Raw genomic sequence first — 21,172 nt, 5'->3', positions numbered from 1 at the left:
GCATACCGGCCGCTACTGGGAAGGTTCACCTCTGTTTCAAGTTTTCTCCATTTGTGGATAATTCAATTCAATTAAATTTTATTTATATAGCACCAAATCACAACAAAAGTCGCCTCAAGGCGCTTCATAGATACAGAGAAAAACCCAACAATCATATGACCCCCTATGAGCAAGCACTTTGGCGACAGTGGGAAGGAAAAACTCCCTTTTAACAGGAAGAAACCTCCGGCAGAACCAGGCTCAGGGAGGGGCGGCCATCTGCTGCGACCGGTTGGGGTGAGAGAAGGACGACAGGATAATGGCTCTCACTGTGGTTCACTGGAGTGCAAGAGCCTTATAAAATGTCTTTGTAACCTGTTCCAGAATGATAGATGTCAATTACTTTGTTTCTCAGCTGTTTCCTTAGATTGTGACATGATGTGTTGCTTTTAGATTTATTAACATATTTGACTTTGTCAGACATGCTCTGTTTAAGTGATTTCTTGATCCAGCAGGCCTGGCAGTAATCAGGTCTGGGTGTGGGTAGTGAAATAGTTAATTCATGATTAACAAGGAAGGCACACAGAGCCAGGAGGGTCTGGATATATATATTTTTTTACCTTAATAAATGAAACCATCACTGAAATCTTTTTCTAGATTTAAAATTTGTTTGATGACCTGAAACATGTAGGTGTCACAACTGTGCAAAAATTTTTCACAGCATGTTGGTCTGATGACTCAAACAAGCTCTCCTCCACATAGTCCTTATTCATAAAGTGCTTTACAAAATCAAACATTACAGCTAAGTGCTGGATATTCCCTTTTGAGTGCAGTTAGCCAAACAGCAAACAGCCACTTACTACTAAAGAGACAGTTTCTTAACATAAAACACATTTTTTCAGCCAGGAGCAGCACAAAAGTGATCCCTTAAACTGGTTTTTAGTTTTAGTGTCCTTATTTTCCTCTGAGTTATCGATTCTGTCACTAGTTAGCTAACATAAACTAATATAGAGCTATTTGCTGCAACCAACCAACCACATTCCTTACTAACAGAAGATGACGCTAAACATGTTTTTAAAACTTTGATTTTAAACACTTATTTCTTAAATCCAGCTTCACAAACAGTGTTAGATCTATGTCAGTTTTTGAGAGCAGGCTCAGTGATGTAAATTAACCTTTAAATGTGTAGCGTTTCAAGTCCTCTTTAAATCAAATCTATTTTGGAAGCAGCCATCTTGGATCAAATATTGAGGAATACAGAGGAATAAAAATAAAAATCCTGTAAAGAATCAGCAGGCAAATCCAATTTAAAAAAGAAATGCAAAAGTTTGTTGACTTTGCCCCGAAATTTTTTTTTTTTCAACACAGTGACATGATTGGCTAATGTGTTTCACATTAAGATAATTAATCAGCTCTTTGGGAGCATGGGCAGGACAACTGTCATCTTTAGTTTTTCTTCAACAGATTTCTGTCCCACTTCTCCTCTTAATGTGATTTCTGGTTACGTGTTATGAGAAGACAACTGCTGATAAAGAATTTCCAGTTGATAAATGATTAAAGTCACTAGAAAAATGGTAATTCATTAAAATAAACTTTTAATGAATGAGCCTTTGTCATGATGTTGGGCACCAAGCAGCAAAGACAACAACCACTGCTTGATTATACTTACCAATAAATTTATTGAATTTACATGATATACATGGTATATTATTATTTTAATGTGGAAGTCCCACAAATAACCTGGAGTTTTTTGCAGAAATATGATATGGTCATTACTACTACTTATGATAGCGCTATGGTATTATTTTTTATATATATATTATATTAATTTAGGTATTGAGTATGTACCAAAGCAAGGAGAGAATCTTAAAGGAAGCATCATGAAAAATGAACTTAACTGAACAAGTTGCAGTACATCGGCAAAATAGCTACTAACAATTGAAAAAAAACGAATCCACAATTATCCATACACATTGTTTAGTGGGTTATTTGTCTTTTATCTTTGTTAAATTTTCTTGCTTCAAAGTATTCTTGGAACATTATAATATATCCTTGTGTTCTTCTTTCATTTGTTCAAAATGCCATCTCTCACTGGCTATAAAAAAAAAAAATTAAATATTGTCACTGATTTGGCAAAGCACGGTCCAAAAGCTAACTGAAAACTCTGTTCCCTACATGTAACATATATAATTATTATGTGCATAACATTTCTTAATAAACTTTAAACTAGTGAACACAAATATGAGGTATTCTAGTATTATAATTTCAACATCTTTCATTTTCTCAAATTTATGATTGTGCAAGAGACCATTTCATAAATGCACCATTAATAAAATATGTCAAGTTCCAGCTTGATCTTTTCATATGAATTATGTTTTATGAAAGACAGTCCTAATCCATCTTCTTTACTTAACAGATTACTCTGGCTTGAATACACGATTGAATCATGCAGGATTTGAATTTCCCTGGAACTCTAGGGCTGCTTTATACATTAACTTTAGTTAAAAATGTGAAAACTGTGCACTAAATAGCAAAAATATTTAGCATATCTCTATTGTTGGAATGGGAGAAATAGAATACAATTGCAAGCGTATGTTAGTCCAGCTGTTGTGGGAGCGTCGTCTTCTTTTGAGAGTCGCATTACTGTCACGTAGCTGGAGTTAAACATGAAGGGTCTTGTCACTGGCGTGTCATGTGAGATCTCCTGAGTTCAACAAGGCGACTCCACATAGTCATTGTCCAGACGCGGGTGAAAAGGTGACGCTAGTGAGGGACTGATGATTATAACTCGAGGTGCAAGGCAGTCATCACGGCGGTGTAAAATGTTCCAGATGAGCATAGCCGCAGCCATAGTGGCCAGCAGGCAAGCTGCTATGTCCATATAGCAGGAGTAGGAAAGGTGGGTGTTGGGCCCGATCTTATAGAAGGTCACAAGTCCAATAACCAGAACAAAACCTGCATGGGAGCAGAGAGAGAAAAAATCAGTCAGCTGTTATTTACCAATATCAGGATCCAGTGAAATACAGTATGTGCTTTTTCTTATTTAAAATTTTGAGGTGCTTCTTGTTTCACACTGGAAAAACAGACAAGGTCATGTTTCATCTTGACATAATTACTGAGAGACTCAGAGTGCAAACACTGTGTTGGTGAAATGAAGCGTTTACAGGAATGCTAGCAACTCCTGTGCACATTAAAACCAGGTGATCGAGGTCAGCATGACCATGAGCTGGCAATATTGTGTTGTACCAGATGAGACTTTTCACAATTAATTGTAAGGTTGAGACAGAGTCTCTGGGATAGTTTTAAGACATTTTAGTTACAACAGTTAGTTAATAAAATGAAACCTGCAGTGGTAGAAGAATCCCATTCTCTCAAATTTGGAAATGTATTGGTGAGCTGAAGCATTAAGATTTCCTTTCACTGGAACTGGCCAACCCAAGAAAAACAACAGTTACGATTTTTGTTTTTTACCTTTGATACTTAGAAGCCCAAGTGAAAGAGACTGCTTGGCCTAATGTACACCTGAAGTTTCTCTGTGGCTTTTAAAAATGACAATTAGACCCCATCACTGTAGTCACTGCATTGCTCAGGAAGGCCAGAGCTATGTGCGCAGCCTTTGATTTGGGAAATCTGTTTCCTCTGAGGAAGAACTTCAGAGATCTCAAGATTAAAGTTCTCAATAGCAGAAAAATATCAGAGCATGAATACAGGCTTGGAAAAGCCTTTGAGATGTTTTATCTCCTGCTGTCTTTGATTCACAGGAGCTCGACTGAAGCAAAGAGGAATTCCTGCTTGCATGCGAAGTTATAAAGCCTTAGTCTTTAGTTTCATGCTGTTCCTTTGATCTTTATTTGGTTGTATCAACATTTTTCACTGTCTCCACAGCCGCTGTTGTCCTACTTCTTTACAGTTAGGTACAGTGTGTCTTAAAGCAACACTTCTTGGGGTTTTCCTCATTCAATGCCTTCAAGTGTGCTCTGGAGCCATTATATAGTTCAACAATGCTACATGTCTAAAAAACCTGCCTCATCCACAGTGGTATAAATACAGGGACCAAAAATAATCACTGGAAATAGGGATGTTAGTGCATTAGGATATGAATCATTCGGTTTCCTGAAGCAGTCAGTGGCACCAATGAGGGAAGTTCATTTATATTTCTTTCTCTACCTCTACTGTAAGATGGTTGTCATTGTTTTAAGTGAGGATGTGGATAATTGTGTCTGTATATCAATATGTGTCCACTACACTGTGTATGTAAGAATGTAACTGTTTGCTCATGTCTGTTCATGTTTAACCTGTCTGGCTCCTTATCCAAGAAAATGAATAATCTCCTGTCCAGCTTCCAGCCAGGGTGGGCTGTGTGAACCTCTTTTCTGGCAGGGACTTATCTCTCAAGCTTCCTTCCCCTGCTTCCTCTTTCCATCCTTCCTTCCTCGCCTCCTTGCCACACCCTGAGCTCCGAGGTTAATACATTTACTGGACATCTGACACAATCTGTCACAGAGAAAATCTTAATGCTGCTATGTGACTGGTTCTTGGAAATTCCTTTGGCCCTGCATTTTCCTTTTAGCTAGTAGTGACCTACTGGAGTTGTCATGATGTCTTGCTTCTCACCAGGAATCTATTGAGCCACAGACTTTAAGACACAAATGTGACTTATTTTGGAGCCAGGTTTAAAATCAGTGAACGGATCATACAAATTCACTAATCACCCGCTTCTTAGTGGGATGTGATCTGCAGTGTTGACATTTGACACGTTAGAGCCGTGTCCATTCAGAAAACACATTCCAGAGTTGTCTCACGGGGTGAAAAGACCACTATTGTGCTTTCAGTCTGGACCAGCCAATGTTGCTGAGATATGGCTCTTTGCAGCTTAATATTGTTATTCCACACACTCACACTCTGCTTGCAGTTGTAAAGCATTTTGGCACGTCTGAAAATGAAAACATTCCAGTGAAAGGGAGCGATGGGCAAAAATACCTCCATTCATTCAGAAGTGAGCCCCATTCAGTGACTCAGTGGGGGAGGGCTGAAATGGGAGTGGGGAATGAATGAATGGTAGAGGCCTGCATAACTATCTACACTCAGATGATTTGGTCTTCTTTGGAATTTTTCAACCTTTATTTCCAGGAATTGTGACTCGGTCACTTCATTATTATTGAATCTGATGGTTATTTTTAGAATTGATTAATTGTTTATTTGTCCAACTGTCCAAACCTCCAAAAATGTTCCAAACTGGGTGGCATTTTTATTATTCATGTTACTCTTGTGGTTTTAGGGATGACACTGTTAGTCTGTTGTTCGTTTAGTTGGGCTACCACTGTGGCCCAGATTACGTGCTGTGCAAAAGTGTTGAGCCACCATCATTTCTTTATATTTTCCGATGGAAATAGGTGCAGTTATTTATTGAACCACGTGATACCAGATGGTATTGTATGATGGATCAAAATGGGACTTTTCTGTGTGCATTTCCATCTTTTTTTACAAGATCTTCAACACCAGTGGTGAAATGTAGCCACAAACCATGAGAGATCCTCCACCGTGTTTAGCAGATGGAAATTTAAACCCATCCATCCATCCATCATCATTCTCTTCTGCTTATCCTTATTAGAGTTGTGGGGGGCTGGAGCCTATTCTAACAACCCAAAATTTAAATTTTGGATACATCACTCTATCAGACCTGTTTTTACTGATTTCCAGCTCAGTTCTTGTGTATTTTGGCAAAAGCCATCAATTTATTCCTTTCCCTTCCTTCCCTTCCACTGACACCATTGAGGTGTCACTGCTGTTCATGAGGCTTCAGTAAACAGTAGATGGATCATCTGAAGGGCCAGATGCAATTCTCATGGTCCTGTTTCAGGTCTTTTCTGAAAGTTTTTCTTTTATCTGTTCAGACCATGATTTCCAGATGCTGTTCATCTGCTGTCGATGGGCCACTTCTTCTTCTTTTGTCTTCTGTTTGTCCAGTTTCAACAAATCTTTAAAGACTCACCATGCTAAAAATACGCCAAGTTTTAAGCCTTTAGCACTTTGAGAATCGCCCTATTAGTGCAAAAGTATTATTTTATGCCTGTTAAACAATCAAACAAAATGGTATGGTGCAAGGACTGAAGTAAAAATGAGAGCAAGGCAGACAATGTCTGAAGAAAAACTTCAGCTACAGAAAGCATGAAGAACTATTGCTGAAGACCACTTTAATAAATGACCAGAAAGCCTGGCTTGAAATAAGAGGTGGTTTTTTTTCATAGTGCTGTAATACAATAAACATTGGATGTATTTTCAAGAAATTTGGTTGAGACGGCCAAGCTTAGGATGGTGTAGGATTAATGTTACTGACTTATATCTAATGACTCTTGACTTACATGTGCAACTACCCCACCCATTAGATCAAAGTTTACTCTCATCTAGTGACACATCTATCCAGTATTCAGGAAATACACATTTTTCCCAAGTGATTGGTGGGTACTTGGGGGTTGCTGACAAGTCTTTAGGCCGGTGTGACTGGAGCTTTAGACTTCTAGTTTGTCTAAAGAACAAGCCTTGTTTGTGACCTTGAGAAACATCTTGCTGTTATCCATACAAGAAAAGGCTTAAAGAAATGTGCCTTTTTTTTTATATTGAATTTATATTTCATAGGATAATATTTGGAAGTCATATCATTTTCTAATATGTGAAAGCATCTGCCTAGCCTAGAACAGATAGGTCTGTTTGGTCTGGATTGATCTGTTAAAATAATGCTCTTCTGCCTTTAAGACATATTTATTGCATGCCACAGAGTTTTCACGTAGCAAATATTAGTGGATTGTTGCTTTGATACACGTGTTACGTGTATGTGGATATGGGAGTGTATTTTAAAAACATCGGAAAATAATATTAAGTGAATAATATGAAATGATGAAGAAAATAATATAAGTGTAGCAGTTGTTGAGTTTATTTTTATGTATGTAATAAACTCAAACAGAAGACTTCTATCAGCTGGAAGTACCAAGTTAACTTCAGCTCCAGTCGTCAAAATTTGAATTTTTAGTCTTTTTTTTCTTAGTTTTGGTAGTTGGATCTGACGTCCATGTGTTAAAGATGTTCTCTGGAGCAATCTGTCTTTAAGAAAACAAAGGAGCTCAGTATATACAAGCGACACTTGTCATCTGATTTTTTTTTTTCTTGTGTCGTGTCCCATGAACGACTATGAACTGATAAACGTCTAAGCTCAAGATTACATTTTGATAAAAACCTTTTTGTGTCAGAAGAGTAAAATTGGAAGATCAGATTTTTCCAGAGAACGTTATTTTTTTTTAATGTCAGGGAAGTAGGTGTGTGCTGTAAATTTCTTTTTAGAATGCCAAATCTATTATGCTGCTGCCTTTGGTAATCGTTCTTTTGTGAGATGAGCTCTTGGCCACTGAGGTGTTCCTCGTGTTGTTGTCTAATATAGGAAAATGCAGTAACACTGGGTGGGCCTCAATCCTCTCACCAAGGTCTTTAGATAAAAGCCATCAGCCCCGCTGGAATTTGTCCTGAATAGACTAAAGATAAAGAGGAGATTCTTTACTTGCAACTACTCTTAGACACTTTGTAAACAGACATAAAAGCTAGGTCAGTGTATCTAGAGTGAGGCAAGTCCCACCCTGCTGTCATGAGTACCAAAGGACATTTCTTCACCGAACCTCACTATAAACAGAAAATCACACCACAACACACTCTTAACATACACAAGCATATATGCACATATCCCCTCCTGCCAGTGCACACACAAACACACAGTCCCCGTCGAAAACTGTCTTTCCCGTTAATTCCCCCCTCCCCTCTTTTTCCTTCTTCAGCTCAGGGGTTTGCATAACAGGTAGTTACAGACATTTCCTCGTCCTGAGCAGGGATATCCTGGCGCCCGACAGTCGCTCCCTGGCTCACTGCAGCTTTGGTCCATGGATTTTGGACTGGGACTAAATTTAAACCCACAGCAGACCCCCTTCATGCTGCTCAGAAACCAAGCAGCTGAGTGACCGCAGCGCACAACACACTTCCTCAGCAGGGGCACCGGGACAAGTCAATACTAGGGGACACTTAATGTCGATAGTGGTGGATGGATAGATGGATGGTGGGATCGACAATGGATAGATGCTAATTAATTCCAATTGCAGTTAATCCTGAGGATAGTACAGGTTCTATCTTCCTCTCGTTTTAATAAGTCTGTGGTTTAAACAAGTAAAGTTTGAGAAATTTTGACTGAATTGATGGAGAGTCTTATCAAGTCAGATTTTGTTTCCGCTATTATGACCACTTTTCATTTAAATATGGATGAGTATCCACATTTAGTAAAAATATGGTATATGATGCATTATTTTTTTTAAATTAGGGTTTACTTTTTCTTAGGTAGACCTAAAGGATGAGATTTGCTAGTGTCTTAAGTTTTTCACAGTAACTTCCTGCAGCATTTGAGGCTTAGAAGTTGATCTTCTTCAGTATTGGAAAGTTGCCCAGTCCAGGTCCAGCTGTGATTACAGCCCAATTTTATGGCACTCGGCCAGACACCGTGTGAACTTTGGTCTGTAGCATTTGTATACATGGATATGTAAATTTTGGGTTTGGTTAAATCTTTGCAAATGGCAAAACACTTAAAAAGAGGGGATGCTGGTACTTACTGGTTAGTTGGAAAAGTGCAGCGATGGCTTCTTCCCACCACTGGGATTCGTGTGAGATGAAGGGCAACTTCATCAGGCCTAGAAGGAAGATCAGCTGACCTGCAGTCAGGGCCACTGTCGCTATCAGGTTACATGCTCGCATCATGTTAAACTGCACTGAAGGACAAGAAGAAAAAGTTGTGTCATATTTCTGGCACTGTGGTGTAAAAGAGTCAAATATACACATGAAAAACTAAATGGCAATAATAGTTTTTAAAGGATAGTTTTATTATATGTCTGATTTTTTGAAGGCACCATAAAACCAATTTACTAATTTATTTAAAATGTACCCACGGTTTCTAAAAAAATAAAATAAAATCTAGTGCAAAAGCAACACAGAACATAGAGGCTGCCACATTTTCTTCTGAAACACTGAAGAATTTTTGAACTGTGGAGTATAACTCATCTACTTTTGAAAGCAAATATAGGATTTCAGCTCCACAGCGGTTCAGAGCTGGTTTGTCTTGTTTCATTTTTTTTATGTGTGTGTGTGAAGGCAGGAACGCTCAGGACTCTTTTCCTCTGGAGAACTGCTGCTATACTTGCAGAATTGTAATTATGTGCAGAATGTGGTTTGGCATTGTCTTGCTGAAAAAGACAAAACTTTCCCAGAAGCAAACGCTCCCCTGATGGCATCATACGCAAGTATCCAGACATTTGCACTTTGCCAGTGCCTTGTGTACTACTCCATCCCTATACCATCACAGATGCTTTGGAACTAAGCTGGATGGATCTTGTCTATAGCCTGCTGGACAGACTGTCCATGACTCTATCTATCTCATATAAGATCATTCCCAGAAAAGGCAGCTGTGTTTCTCAGTCTTGTTTTTTTACATATTAATATATTTTTTGTGTGTTTGTTTTACTGGTTGATGTGACTCAGCTATCATATACAGCTACATATATATATATATATATATATACAGTGGGGCAAAAAAGTATTTAGTCAGCCACCGATTGTGCAAGTTCCCCCACTTAAAATGATGACAGAGGTCAGTAATTTGCACCAGAGGTACACTTCAACTGTGAGAGACAGAATGTGAAAAAAAAATCCATGAATTTACATGGTAGGATTTGTAAAGAATTTATTCGTAAATCAGGGTGGAAAATAAGTATTTGGTCACCTCAAACAAGGAAAATCCCTGGCTCTCACAGACCTGTAACGTCTTCTGTAAGAAGCTTTTCTGTCCCCCACTCGTTACCTGTATGAATGGCACCTGTTTGACCTCATCATCTGTATAAAAGACACCTGTCCACAGCCTCAACCAGTCAGACTCCAAACTCCGCCATGGCCAAGACCAAAGAGCTTTCGAAGGACACCAGGAAAAGAATTGTAGACCTGCACCAGACTGGGAAGAGTGAATCTACAATAGGCAAGCAGCTTGGTGTGAAAAAATCAACTGTGGGAGCAATCATCAGAAAATGGAAGACATACAAGACCACTGATAATCTCCCTCGATCTGGGGCTCCACGCAAGATCTCATCCCGTGGGGTCAAAATGATCATGAGAACAGTGAGCAAAGATCCCAGAACCACACGGGGGGACCTGGTGAATGACCTGCAGAGAGCTGGGACCAAAATAACAAAGGTCACCATCAGTAACACACTACAACGGCAGGGAATCAAATCCCGCAGTGCCAGACGTGTTCCGCTGCTGAAGCCAGTGCATGTCCAGGCCCGTCTGAAGCTTGCCAGAGAGCACATGGATGATACAGCAGAGGACTGGGAGAATGTCATGTGGTCAGATGAAACCAAAGTAGAACTTTTTGGTATAAACTCAACTCGTCGTGTTTGGAGGAAGAAGAATACTGAGTTGCATCCCAAGAACACCATACCTACTGTGAAGCATGGGGGTGGAAACATCATGCTATGGGGCTGTTTTTCTGCCAAGGGGACAGGACGACTGATCCGTGTTAAGGACAGAATGAATGGGGCCAAGTATCGTGAGATTTTGAGCCAAAACCTCCTTCCATCTGTGAGAACTTTGAAGATGAAACGAGGCTGGGTCTTCCAACATGACAATGATCCAAAACACACCGCCCGGGCAACAAAGGAGTGGCTCCGTAAGAAGCATTTGAAAGTCCTGGAGTGGCCTAGCCAGTCTCCAGACCTCAACCCCATAGAAAATCTGTGGCGGGAGTTGAAAGTCCGTGTTGCTCGGCGACAGCCCCAAAACATCACTGCTCTTGAGAAGATCTGCATGGAGGAATGGGCCAAAATACCAGCTACTGTGTGTGCAAACCTGGTAAAGACCTATAGTAAACGTTTGACCTCTGTTATTGCCAACAAAGGTTATGTTACAAAGTATTGAGTTGTATTTTTGTTATTGACCAAATACTTATTTTCCACCCTGATTTACGAATAAATTCTTTACAAATCCTACCATGTGAATTCATGGATTTTTTTTTTCACATTCTGTCTCTCACAGTTGAAGTGTACCTCTGGTGCAAATTACTGACCTCTGTCATCATTTTAAGTCGGGGAACTTGCACAATCGGTGGCTGACTAAATACTTTTTTGCCCCACTGTATATATATATATATATATATAGAGAGAGAGAGAGCATATACAGATACAGCTGATCATTCCCTGATCTGAAGGTAAATAAACCTGTTCTTAGATAGTGCTTTTCTACTCTATTTGAGCACTAAAAGTGCTTTGTACAGCATGTCTCATTCACCCATTCACACAGTACCTTTTTCTTCATCTAACTGCTTTCTATCTAAGATTTACACACACATTCACACTGTGATCATGCCAAGGATAACAAAGCATCCATACTTATGAACCATCAACCTTTCAATTAGTAGATGACCTGCTCTACCTCCTGAGCCACAACAACCGCTGAAACATCCATCTACAGATTTCCCTTGAAGACATTCATGTATTCATACAGTCCAGTAGATACATTAAGTGGTCAGTTAGAGTGTAAAACCTCTACATGAATACCAACTCATGTTCAATTTATGTTTGCGTGGTAAAGCTTGAACTTTTATTTGTGGATGCAAAAACTGTGTTTAGAAGTATGTAGATTTCTCCAGATTATCTGAGTCTTTTACTTATGGCAGTTTATACTGCAGATGATGAAATCATGCAAGGATAAAACTCCTACATTGGCTGAGATTTTCTGAAATTGTTGAGGTTTCTATGTTATGTTTTTTGAAGTTTTGTGGGGGGAGGGGTTCTGTTCTTTTGTGACCTATATTCCAGTTTTTTTGTTTTTGTTTTTTTGGAAACAGGGTTATAAAATACACTTCCAGCACAGGGGCATTGACACGATTACTATTTTTTCATGAATGGTAAGTCACTTCTGCCATTAGTTGGCAGCGCTGCCCAGTGACCAGTAAAGCTGGCCAATGGATTTTCAGCATTTCCCAGACTTGTTCTTGAATGACAGTTTGGAGCTTATTATCAGAAGCACATAAATCCATTGTAACATTGACTTTGACTGAAAAATGTAACTGTTTCATGGCGTACATGCTACAGATTTTTGGATGGTTGAATACATTGGATAAACTTGAAAGTTAGGAACTTGGATTTAATTCATGGATGTCAGTTTTACCCCAACAGTGAAATTCTTCAGAGGTGTGTTTTCATATGAAAAAGAACAAAACTGACTACTATATAAAAATATGCAGTACAGCAATATCTGCAGCATTAAGTGTATTTCTTTTATTTATAAGGATGTACCAATTTATCAGTCAACAAGTTTAACAAGACAAAGGTTAGACACTTTTTTTTAAAGCAGACATAAGCATGCTGTGATGTCGAATGTAAAATCTAAAGTAAAGTTAAAACTTACATTTGACAGTGCTACGGGATTCTTGGTAGCCTGCATACTCAGAGCCCCAACCAATGCTTTCACATTGCTTCTGTGTGCCTTGCCCCCTTCTGTCAGCCTGGAGGTCGTCACGGCCCCTCTCCCCACCGTTGGGGCACATCTTCCATAGTCCCACACTGCGCTTTCGGCCGTCCTCCAGAACCTGCAGAACCCAGCTGGGTGTGACGGCTGCCACATTGTTTAGGACCAGGGACAGCAGGGCTACGGCCACCGCTGCTGCCACCAGCCTCTGCAAGGCCATGTGATGCCCGGCACCTGCCACCTCTCCCCCTCCGTCGTGCCCCTGCTCCGAGTCCTGTTCGAGCTCAGTGGGCTGCCAGCTCCCTCGCCTCTCCTCTGGGCCAGGAGCACTAGCAGTGCTCTGGGCCCCCTGGCTACTCTCCACCTCCTCCACCACCACCTTCTACTTCTTCTTCTTTCAGCTATTAGCTAGTGTAGTCCCAGCTCACCCAGAGGTGAATTTGGCAAGAGTTTTGTTTTAGGGCTTAGCTAAAGGACATCTCCATTCATCCTCATTCAGGAGTCGGTTGTCGTTGCAGCAGATCCTCAGCCCTCCTCCTCAGACAGCAGTGTGGGTACGTCGGGATTGATCCAACTGGCACCTAGGTCCATTCCACTGGCTCCGGCTGACTGCAGCTTGACTCTTGGATCTCAGTCCTTGCTTGTACTTTTATCTTCTGCTTTTCCACCCTCCAGTGCTCTGTTTAATGCACTTCTCAGACTTCTGGGTTTGCAGTTGGTTTATTTAGGTGTGCAGTAGATGGACTTTCCTTTTCTTCTTCTCAGCAATGCCACATTTCTTCCAGAAAAGTACAGATGACAAAAGTAGATTCTTCGGAGAGCGTTGCTAGGAGCTGACTCGTAGGTGGCTTTGCTTTGACTACCCAAGACTGTCTCTCAACGTGAAGAGCCCCTGCTGCTTGCCTGGAACAAGAAGTCCTCTAGCCCACCCCCTTTTGCCTCCTTCTATCTTTCCCCCCTCTCACTCTCTCTTTTTCTCTGTTGCTCACTCGCGCACACACGATTTCTCTGCAAATGTTTGCGGTCAGAGTTGAAATGCAGGGGAGTTGCAGTTCATCATAATCCGAGGAATCACTTAGCAGCTGTAGCAAGCACTGAACAAACAGCTCCCTCCTTCATGATCACTTTAAATATGAGCCTGTGTTTGTGCCAGTGCGTTCGTGTGACAGAATGTCCAAAAGACCCCCTCTTAGACGTCACTGTTCGGTATATTCTTTTGTCTGGAGACCAGGGGGCGTTTGCTAAAGTCCGCACTCTCATGTACAACAAACATAGTGACTGCCACAGTCGGCCAGCAACAGGATGTGTTTCCTGAGAGGAAAAGAGGATGGGAAGAGAGGCCAAATGTAGACCTGTTTCTTCTCTTGTCTTTCCTTTTCTGGCTCTCTAAATCTGGCCACTCAGAGTGCTGTGAACATGATTTTCTACTCAACATTTTTAAATAACTCAGATTTTTCCCTTCCCCTGTTTTGTTTTCTATTACCATAAACAGTAAGACTTTGGCTGCCACCTATTACTATTGCTTTTTTTCACTTTGTCTCCCTTCTTATAGCAGGGCCCCTAAAGATTTGGGGTATTTCCTGTTGCCTAACTTTAATAAACAGCCCACATCTGTATCAGCTAAAGCAAGGAGGAGGGAGGGGATGGAAATAGAGACCAGATGGCTGTGGAATCTTATATTTGGAATTGAAACTGAACTGGGGGATGCGGTGTGTGTAAAAGACTTGATTTACGTCATAGAAAAGGAAAAAAGAAAAGGAAAGCTAAAGAATGTCCTTTGCTTTGAGTTTAAAATCCTGTTCTGCATCTTAAAATGTAATAATTTCTAGGTTATGCTTTTATCAGTAAACAGGATTGTTTGATGGACATTCATTATCATTGTTATGATTGATATTGGAATGATGCTACACCACTAAAAGTCTGACCCTAGTGACATAAAACCATTTAAAGCCTTAAGTCAGGTTTGTCCCCATATTCACATGCATTCAGTCTAACTATCAAATATAAGCTTAAATGGAACCAGACATAAGTGGAAAATATTAAATACCTACCAACTTTTAATTTTTTTCTATGTATATATTTACTTATTTGTGTATGTGTGTATAACTGATCTTGCTGTTGAATAATAAAATGCCAAGGCAGTGAGCCACACACACATCATCCTTGCAAACAAGCCATTTCTCCTTTCTCTTGTAGTAAAGCGGTGTGGGAAAACATGGCACGGATGTGTGTGAAAACCCGCCGGCTGGATGTGGCACGCGTGTGCCTTGGGAATATGGGAAATGCCAGGGCAGCAAAAGCACTAAAGGAGGCGGAGGCTGAGCCTGAACCAGAAACCCAAGTTGCGATGTTGGCCATTCAGCTCGGCATGCTGGTGAGATATTAAAGAATCTTTTTATTTTCGCCCTAGACTATAACAAAGAATTGCAAAAAGGGTTATTCTTCTGTATTTGGGTTTAGGTTGCAACCTAATGTGAAAACTCCATAAGAGAAAAGATTACATTTCATTTAAAAAGACAAGGTAACTTTAAAAAAAAGGAACTTGAGTTTATAAAATCATTCTAGAAGATAATTTTAGCCTTTTTTAAAACAAAAAACCTGTGATCCAGCTCACAGAAATGCCACATGCTTTGGCTACAAATAACACATCCTCCCTTTAAGTTGTACCACGCACAGACTAAGGGACTTTCCGGGCCAAAAGCATTTATCTTTCCATCATCTTTTCCTGTCTTCCAACAGGAGGATGCAGAAAATTTGTACAAAAGCTGTCAGCGCTATGACCTGCTGAACAATTTCTATCAGGCTTCTGGTAAATGGCAGCAGGCTTTGGAGACAGCTGAAGTTCACGATCGCATCCACCTGCGCGCCACGTACTACAGTTATGCCAAATACCTGGAATCCATGGGCGACAAGACACTGGCCCTCACTTAGTAAGGAAAACAAAAGCTTATTTATTATTTGGTCAGTAATGTAGTCGTGTGTGTCGGAACAACTATACAATAGGAACAAAGTGTGACTAATTGTTATCCTTTTTGTTACAGCTATGAGAAATCAGACACACACAGAGTTGAAGTGCCCAGAATGCTCCAGGACGACACATCATCTCTAGAGATTTATGTTAACAAAATGAAAGACAAGTAAGTCCCGGTTCTCCCTTTATGGTTAAAAACATCTGAAATGCTTTTAAACACCAGTCCTTCCATCTGTATAACTCAGGAGCATCTATAAGTGGTGGGCCCAGTACCTGGAGAGCCAGGCAGACCTGGATTCTGCACTACATTTCTACGAGTGTGCTCAGGATTATCTTTCCCTCGTTCGAATCTTCTGCTACAGGGGGGACATTCAGAAGGTGACTCAGTTTGTAAACTTGTAATTTTAAAGAATTTGATCTTGAAGACTTGAGTTTACTGATTTATATATAGTGTCTTGTGTACTTAGGAAACATGTATAGGCTTGTACCACTGTAAGCCACTGTAAACAGTATTGTTATTCTGACTAATTTACATGCTTCTTTTATATGATAACATTTTTGAAATTTCCTAGGCGTCAGAGATAGCCAACAATACGGGAGACAGAGCAGCTTCTTACCACCTGGCCAGGCATTACGAGGGACATGATATTAAACAAGCTGTTCACTTCTACACACGAGCCCAGGCCTACAATAATGCTATACGACTTTGTAAAGTAAGGGTTTTTCAGCAGCCTCAGTTAGAAATATATATCTATAAATAAAGCAAGACTTTTTCCCATCGTTGTTTTCTTGTGTTTGTCTGATCAGGAGAACGGCCTGGATGACCAGCTGATGAACCTGGCCCTGCTCAGTAACCCAGAGGACATGATGGAGGCTGCGTGTTACTACGAGGAGAAAGGCTCCCATTTGGATCGTGCTGTTGCGCTTTACCACAAGGTGCATCACAGCTGTCTGTGTTTTTTTTTTTCCTTTCCAGTGAATGGATTGATGCATTGTAAATCATTCCACAAGGGGGTGGCGGTGGTATTGTTAAATACATTTAAAGTAAGCAATGTGAAGTAGATTTTCAACTGTGGCTATATTTATTCATTTCTTTCTTATAGGCTGGCTATGTGTCCAGAGCTCTAGAGCTGGCCTTTGCCACCCAGCAGTTTGGTGCTCTTGAGATGATCGCAGAGGATCTCAATGAGAGCTCAGACCCAGCCCTCCTGGCTCGCTGCTCTGACTTCTTCAGCACACATTCCAAGTATGAGAAGTCAGTGGAGTTACTGGTAGCAGCCAAGAAGGTACCACTGCGACACAGCATCACCTGTCTGCTCGTAAATCCATTCATATGTGCTAACTCCTGCTTTTGTGTCTCCACATTTGTGTACCCAGTACCACCAAGCCCTGGAACTGTGCGTGACGCAGAACCTAACGATCACAGAAGATTTGGCCGAGAGAATGACTGTACCTGATTCGAAGGATATGTCCGAAGAGGCCCGCAAGGAGCTGCTGGAGAGGATCGCTGACTGTTGCATGCGGCAGGGCAATTACCATCTGGCCACTAAGAAATACACTCAGGCTGGCAACAAACTCAAGGTATTTATCAGATGTGCTGTACACTCATTAGGAATTCTGTGCATAGGACGTATCTTGTCTGATACATATGCAACACCTAATGTGTCTCCTTGAGGGGAAAAAAAAAGTATGCGTCATGCTGTTACACTGGAAACGAAATAATTGTGACTCTAAAAACTTAAATTATTTTGTTTCTTCTTAACAGGCAATGAGGGCGCTCCTGAAGTCAGGCGACACAGAGAAAATTGTTTTCTTTGCCAATGTTAGTCGTCAGAAAGAGCTTTTCATCTTGGCCGCCAACTATCTCCAATCTCTAGACTGGCGTAAAGATCCAGATATCTTAAAAACAATTATTGGTTTCTACACTAAAGGCAGGGCACCGGACCTGCTTGCTGGCTTCTATGAAGCTTGTGCTCAGGTGAGCAAAATATCAGTTCATTTGGCCGGTTTGTTTTGACGTTTATATTGAATTATATAATTGGAACAAAAAAACAAAAAAGCTTGCCTCAGTATCAGAGCACATCAAGCAAAATACAATTTATAGATAAATTTTGATGATTCAATAAAACGTTATTTTGTTATCATTTAAAAGGTGGAGATTGATGATTACCAGAACTATGAAAAGGCTCTGGATGCTCTGACTGAGGCATCAAAGTGTCTCTCAAAAGCAAAGGACGCTTCAAGCGGACAACAGGAAGTGCGACTGGCTGATCTGCAGCACAAGATCGCCTTAATCAGGAAGTTTGTCCACATACGCAGGTACGAATATGAACTCATTTTGATTATTTCAGTTTTACCGTAAGTTTTGGTTTTCATCATAGAACGGGTCGTTTTTGATGGATGTTTCGTTATTGCGCGGGTCAACCCGTCTGCGAAGCTTTGAGCTCATCACATTTGTCTACAGTTTGTACAGCGAGGACGCCAGCGAGGCGGTGCAGCTGTGTGAAGCCCTGCTGGAGGAGCCAGAGCTGGACCCTGCTGTGAGGATTGGAGATGTGTTTGGTTTCCTTATCGAGCACCACTGTCAGCAAGGCAACTTCCAATTGGTGACTGTCTTCTTTTTCTAGATTTTTCAATAGTCAAATTACACTAATCACATTAATGTAGGACTGTAATGATTCATGATGTAACTCAATTTAAAAAAAACAAATCCTTGGTGCTACTAAATTTTTTCTATTTGTGTCCTTTGTAATTCTTTTCCAGGCCAATCGTAAACTGGAGCAGCTCCAAAAGCTGTTGCCATCCCAGAATGTTAGCTACTACATCAGCCAGGCCAGCCTAGTGGCCCTGCAGAAAGAGCTTGGTATACCTATGGATCGCAGTGACAACATACACATCTCAAAGGAGGAAGACGAAGTGGAGGAGGAGTTAAACATGTTTTAACCCAGTGAAACTATATCAAATATAGCTGCACTTTTTCAGACCGGAAATAACTGTGAAGTTAGTTTTGTCCAAAACAACTTACATGGGAGATATGAGGGTTGCCAAAGTCACATTATGTGGACTGAGCACAGCATCTGTTTGCATTCAAAGGCACTCGACTATCAGATATTGAATGAGTACTGTGGAAAACACGAAAACTAAAACGTTCAAAACTCATCAGGGCAGTTGGTCAGTGTGTGTGTGTGAGCTGCAAAACATCAAAAACCTACACAAGAAACTGTAATATGGAGTTAATGTATATGACAAACTTGGCCGAGGTTGCAACATTTTCTAAAATGCTGAATATCATGAACATTGAACCTCTATCCTCTGCAAAGGGAAATCATGTAATGCAGCTGTTTTATTCTTAAATTTAAATCCTATGTTTAACCTTTTTCCAGCAGCTTTTGTGAACGCAGAACGCCTTTGAGCTAAACTTGGCTCTGAATGATGTTATAGATTTATCTCTGTGGCTTTATGAACGACTGTTTTTACAGGGATTGATTTATTCCTCATGTCTGACTGTGGTTTACACACATTTGGTACAATTTATTTTCATATTCAGCTGATGTATTAAATGTAAATATCTTCTCAGTGTCTTGACTCATCTCTGTAAAGCCTTTTGGAGCTATTTTTGATAACACGAGGCCACGTCTAGCAGTACCGTAGACTGTGAATTAATTGCATTGTTCTTATACATTGTAAAGTTCCCATTAAAACCTAAAATAAAATGAGATGGAAATCATAGTTTTTGTTTTAGCTAGATATGCAAAAAAGCTCACTGCACACTGACTGAGGTGTAAAGCTGTTTTTTGTGTTGCAAGTGCTGCTGGAGTTTTAACCTTTTCAGACTTTTTTAAGTATCAAGGTGTAGCAGAAACCTCGACGGTGCTTCTATTTTTTTCAATTATCATGATCACTTTTTGTGTATGAGAGATAAGATTGTTATGTTTAGCTGAGTTAGCATAATCCCCTGTCAGTAGTTATGATGTAATATAATGAGCGTATGGTACTATGTTGGGTTGTTAAGCTAGATTGTTGAAGTATTATAGAAGAGCAGCTATTCCAACTGTGTGCTCAAGAGGGCGCCGTTGTCCATAGAATTGTACTGTAGTTCTTTGATAAGGGACTGAATTAATACAGTATAAAGGATAAATAGAAACAGCGGAGTCGCTTATAAAATTGTTACTGTTACCTGTAGGGGAGACCGGGGATAGTTGTAACATTTTTGACATTTCTGTCTGTAAATTGGAGCTCTTTTAAGGTAGTGGATTCAAAATGTAATGCAAAGTATTTACATGTCTCTGCTATTAAATAGTGCAGCTATTTTCTCTGCAGCACAATTACCCATGGCATGGTATGGTCTCAAACACAAAGAGTGAAATGTTACAATTAACCCCATAGTCTGGGTTAGTTGTAACATATCCTGGGGTGAAATGTAACACAATGAAATAAGGGTACTGACAAAACATTACCATGTAATCTTTGTTTATTCAACACATGAATGCACTTAGAGCCATTTATGTAGCTGTGTGTGTGTGTGTGTGTGAGAGAGACAGAATGTAGAAATCTAGCTTTTGAACATATTCCAACCCCCAAAAAAGACAAATTATGGAATTTTCTGCAACTGAATATTTCATTCATTTTGGTTGGTCTTCCTTGAGTTTGGCCTCATTGGCTCAGTGGGCATTATAACCTACAACTTTTGCACCAACTTTTGAACATAAAAATGAAGCTGAAAAAATGTAGTTGTTCACCAGCATCGCAATTCCATTACTTTTTATCATGGCTTACCTTGGTGTGGTTTGCAAAGTGCTTCAGAAAGATGAGGAAATCTGTTTCTTGCACCCATCCTGATTTATTTCCACTACCAGTACTTCCTACTGGTCCATCTCTGACACAGTGGTCTGCATAATGTATGTGTGGGAACACAAACAGTGGAGGAATTGTGTTGCCAATGGCATTAACTGCATATACAAAGGTGACCAGTGAACCTCTCTCTGCTGATGTCATTGCCCCAACTTGTTTAATATAAGTTAAAGTAATATTGTGGCAAGTTGTAACATCTGCATTATTGTTACAACTGACCCAGACTCCTATAGCCATGAACTAGCTAACATTACAGCCAACGGCTAAAACATTAGCACTAAAGACCTACACAGAATATATCCCCATAGACATACAAATAACATAATTTAAGTTTGATGAGTTTAACTGCAAAGCAGATAATGCTATTAGAAATTGAAATAAAGTAGAAAAACTTACTTTTTGGCATACAAATTACTTTTTTTTTTGTGTTAAATTGTCTGTGCTTTAGTGATGGGCCGACTCTTTGAGGTGAACGACGCGAGCCGGCTCCTTATCGCGAGCCGTCACGTGGGTTTTTTTTTTTCTTCTTTCTCTCAGCCTCTCTCTCGCACTTTTTTTCTGCTTCACTCAGCACGCGACCCTTGTGCTTTACCCTGGGCAGAGGGGGGAGGGGCGGTAGTTACACTCAGTAGCACAGGAACAGAGCCAGAGGGAGAGAGAGAGAAAGAGAGCCAGGGACAACAACGTCACATTAGAAAGGTATAGTAATCATCCACAACTATTTTCAGTTGCAGATGATAAAGGATTCAGAAAGTTTATTCATGCAGGCCCATATGACAGAGAATGTGCATCTTATTTTTTTCATGTTTTAATTTATATTTAATTGTGTTG

The 21,172-nt window shown here is 40.2% G+C and overlaps 2 protein-coding genes across 3 annotated transcripts in view; one reads left to right on the top strand and one right to left on the bottom strand.

Moving 5' to 3' along the window:
• Positions 1–19,203, top strand: part of ift140 (intraflagellar transport 140 homolog (Chlamydomonas)) — a 28,425-nt gene extending 9,222 nt beyond the window's left edge. For both annotated transcript variants that reach the window (XM_085169581.1, XM_085169582.1), the window contains 12 exons: positions 14,716–14,893; positions 15,259–15,449; positions 15,561–15,656; positions 15,736–15,868; positions 16,063–16,203; positions 16,298–16,426; positions 16,594–16,776; positions 16,868–17,071; positions 17,256–17,468; positions 17,643–17,809; positions 17,955–18,096; positions 18,254–19,203. In XM_085169581.1, the coding sequence (XP_085025707.1) occupies positions 14,716–14,893; positions 15,259–15,449; positions 15,561–15,656; positions 15,736–15,868; positions 16,063–16,203; positions 16,298–16,426; positions 16,594–16,776; positions 16,868–17,071; positions 17,256–17,468; positions 17,643–17,809; positions 17,955–18,096; positions 18,254–18,433 (1,957 nt within the window). In that variant the 3' untranslated portion in view covers positions 18,434–19,203. The remainder of the gene's footprint in view (positions 1–14,715; positions 14,894–15,258; positions 15,450–15,560; positions 15,657–15,735; positions 15,869–16,062; positions 16,204–16,297; positions 16,427–16,593; positions 16,777–16,867; positions 17,072–17,255; positions 17,469–17,642; positions 17,810–17,954; positions 18,097–18,253) is intronic.
• On the bottom strand, positions 1,635–13,859 carry tmem204 (transmembrane protein 204). The gene is made up of 3 exons (XM_085169593.1): positions 12,460–13,859; positions 8,619–8,774; positions 1,635–2,934 (listed from the first exon to the last, which is right to left on the bottom strand). Exons 1-3 carry the CDS (start codon positions 12,737–12,739, stop codon positions 2,690–2,692), a joined length of 681 nt encoding a protein of 226 aa, XP_085025719.1. The 5' UTR covers positions 12,740–13,859; the 3' UTR covers positions 1,635–2,689.
• Positions 19,204–21,172: the final 1,969 nt, after the last annotated feature.

This window comes from Neolamprologus multifasciatus, chromosome 8 (assembly GCF_963576455.1).
Source record: "Neolamprologus multifasciatus chromosome 8, fNeoMul1.2, whole genome shotgun sequence".
NCBI classification, from domain to species: Eukaryota; Metazoa; Chordata; class Actinopteri; order Cichliformes; family Cichlidae; genus Neolamprologus; species Neolamprologus multifasciatus.
Note: the sequence above shows the minus strand (reverse complement) of the source record. Positions and strands in the feature narration are given on the sequence as shown.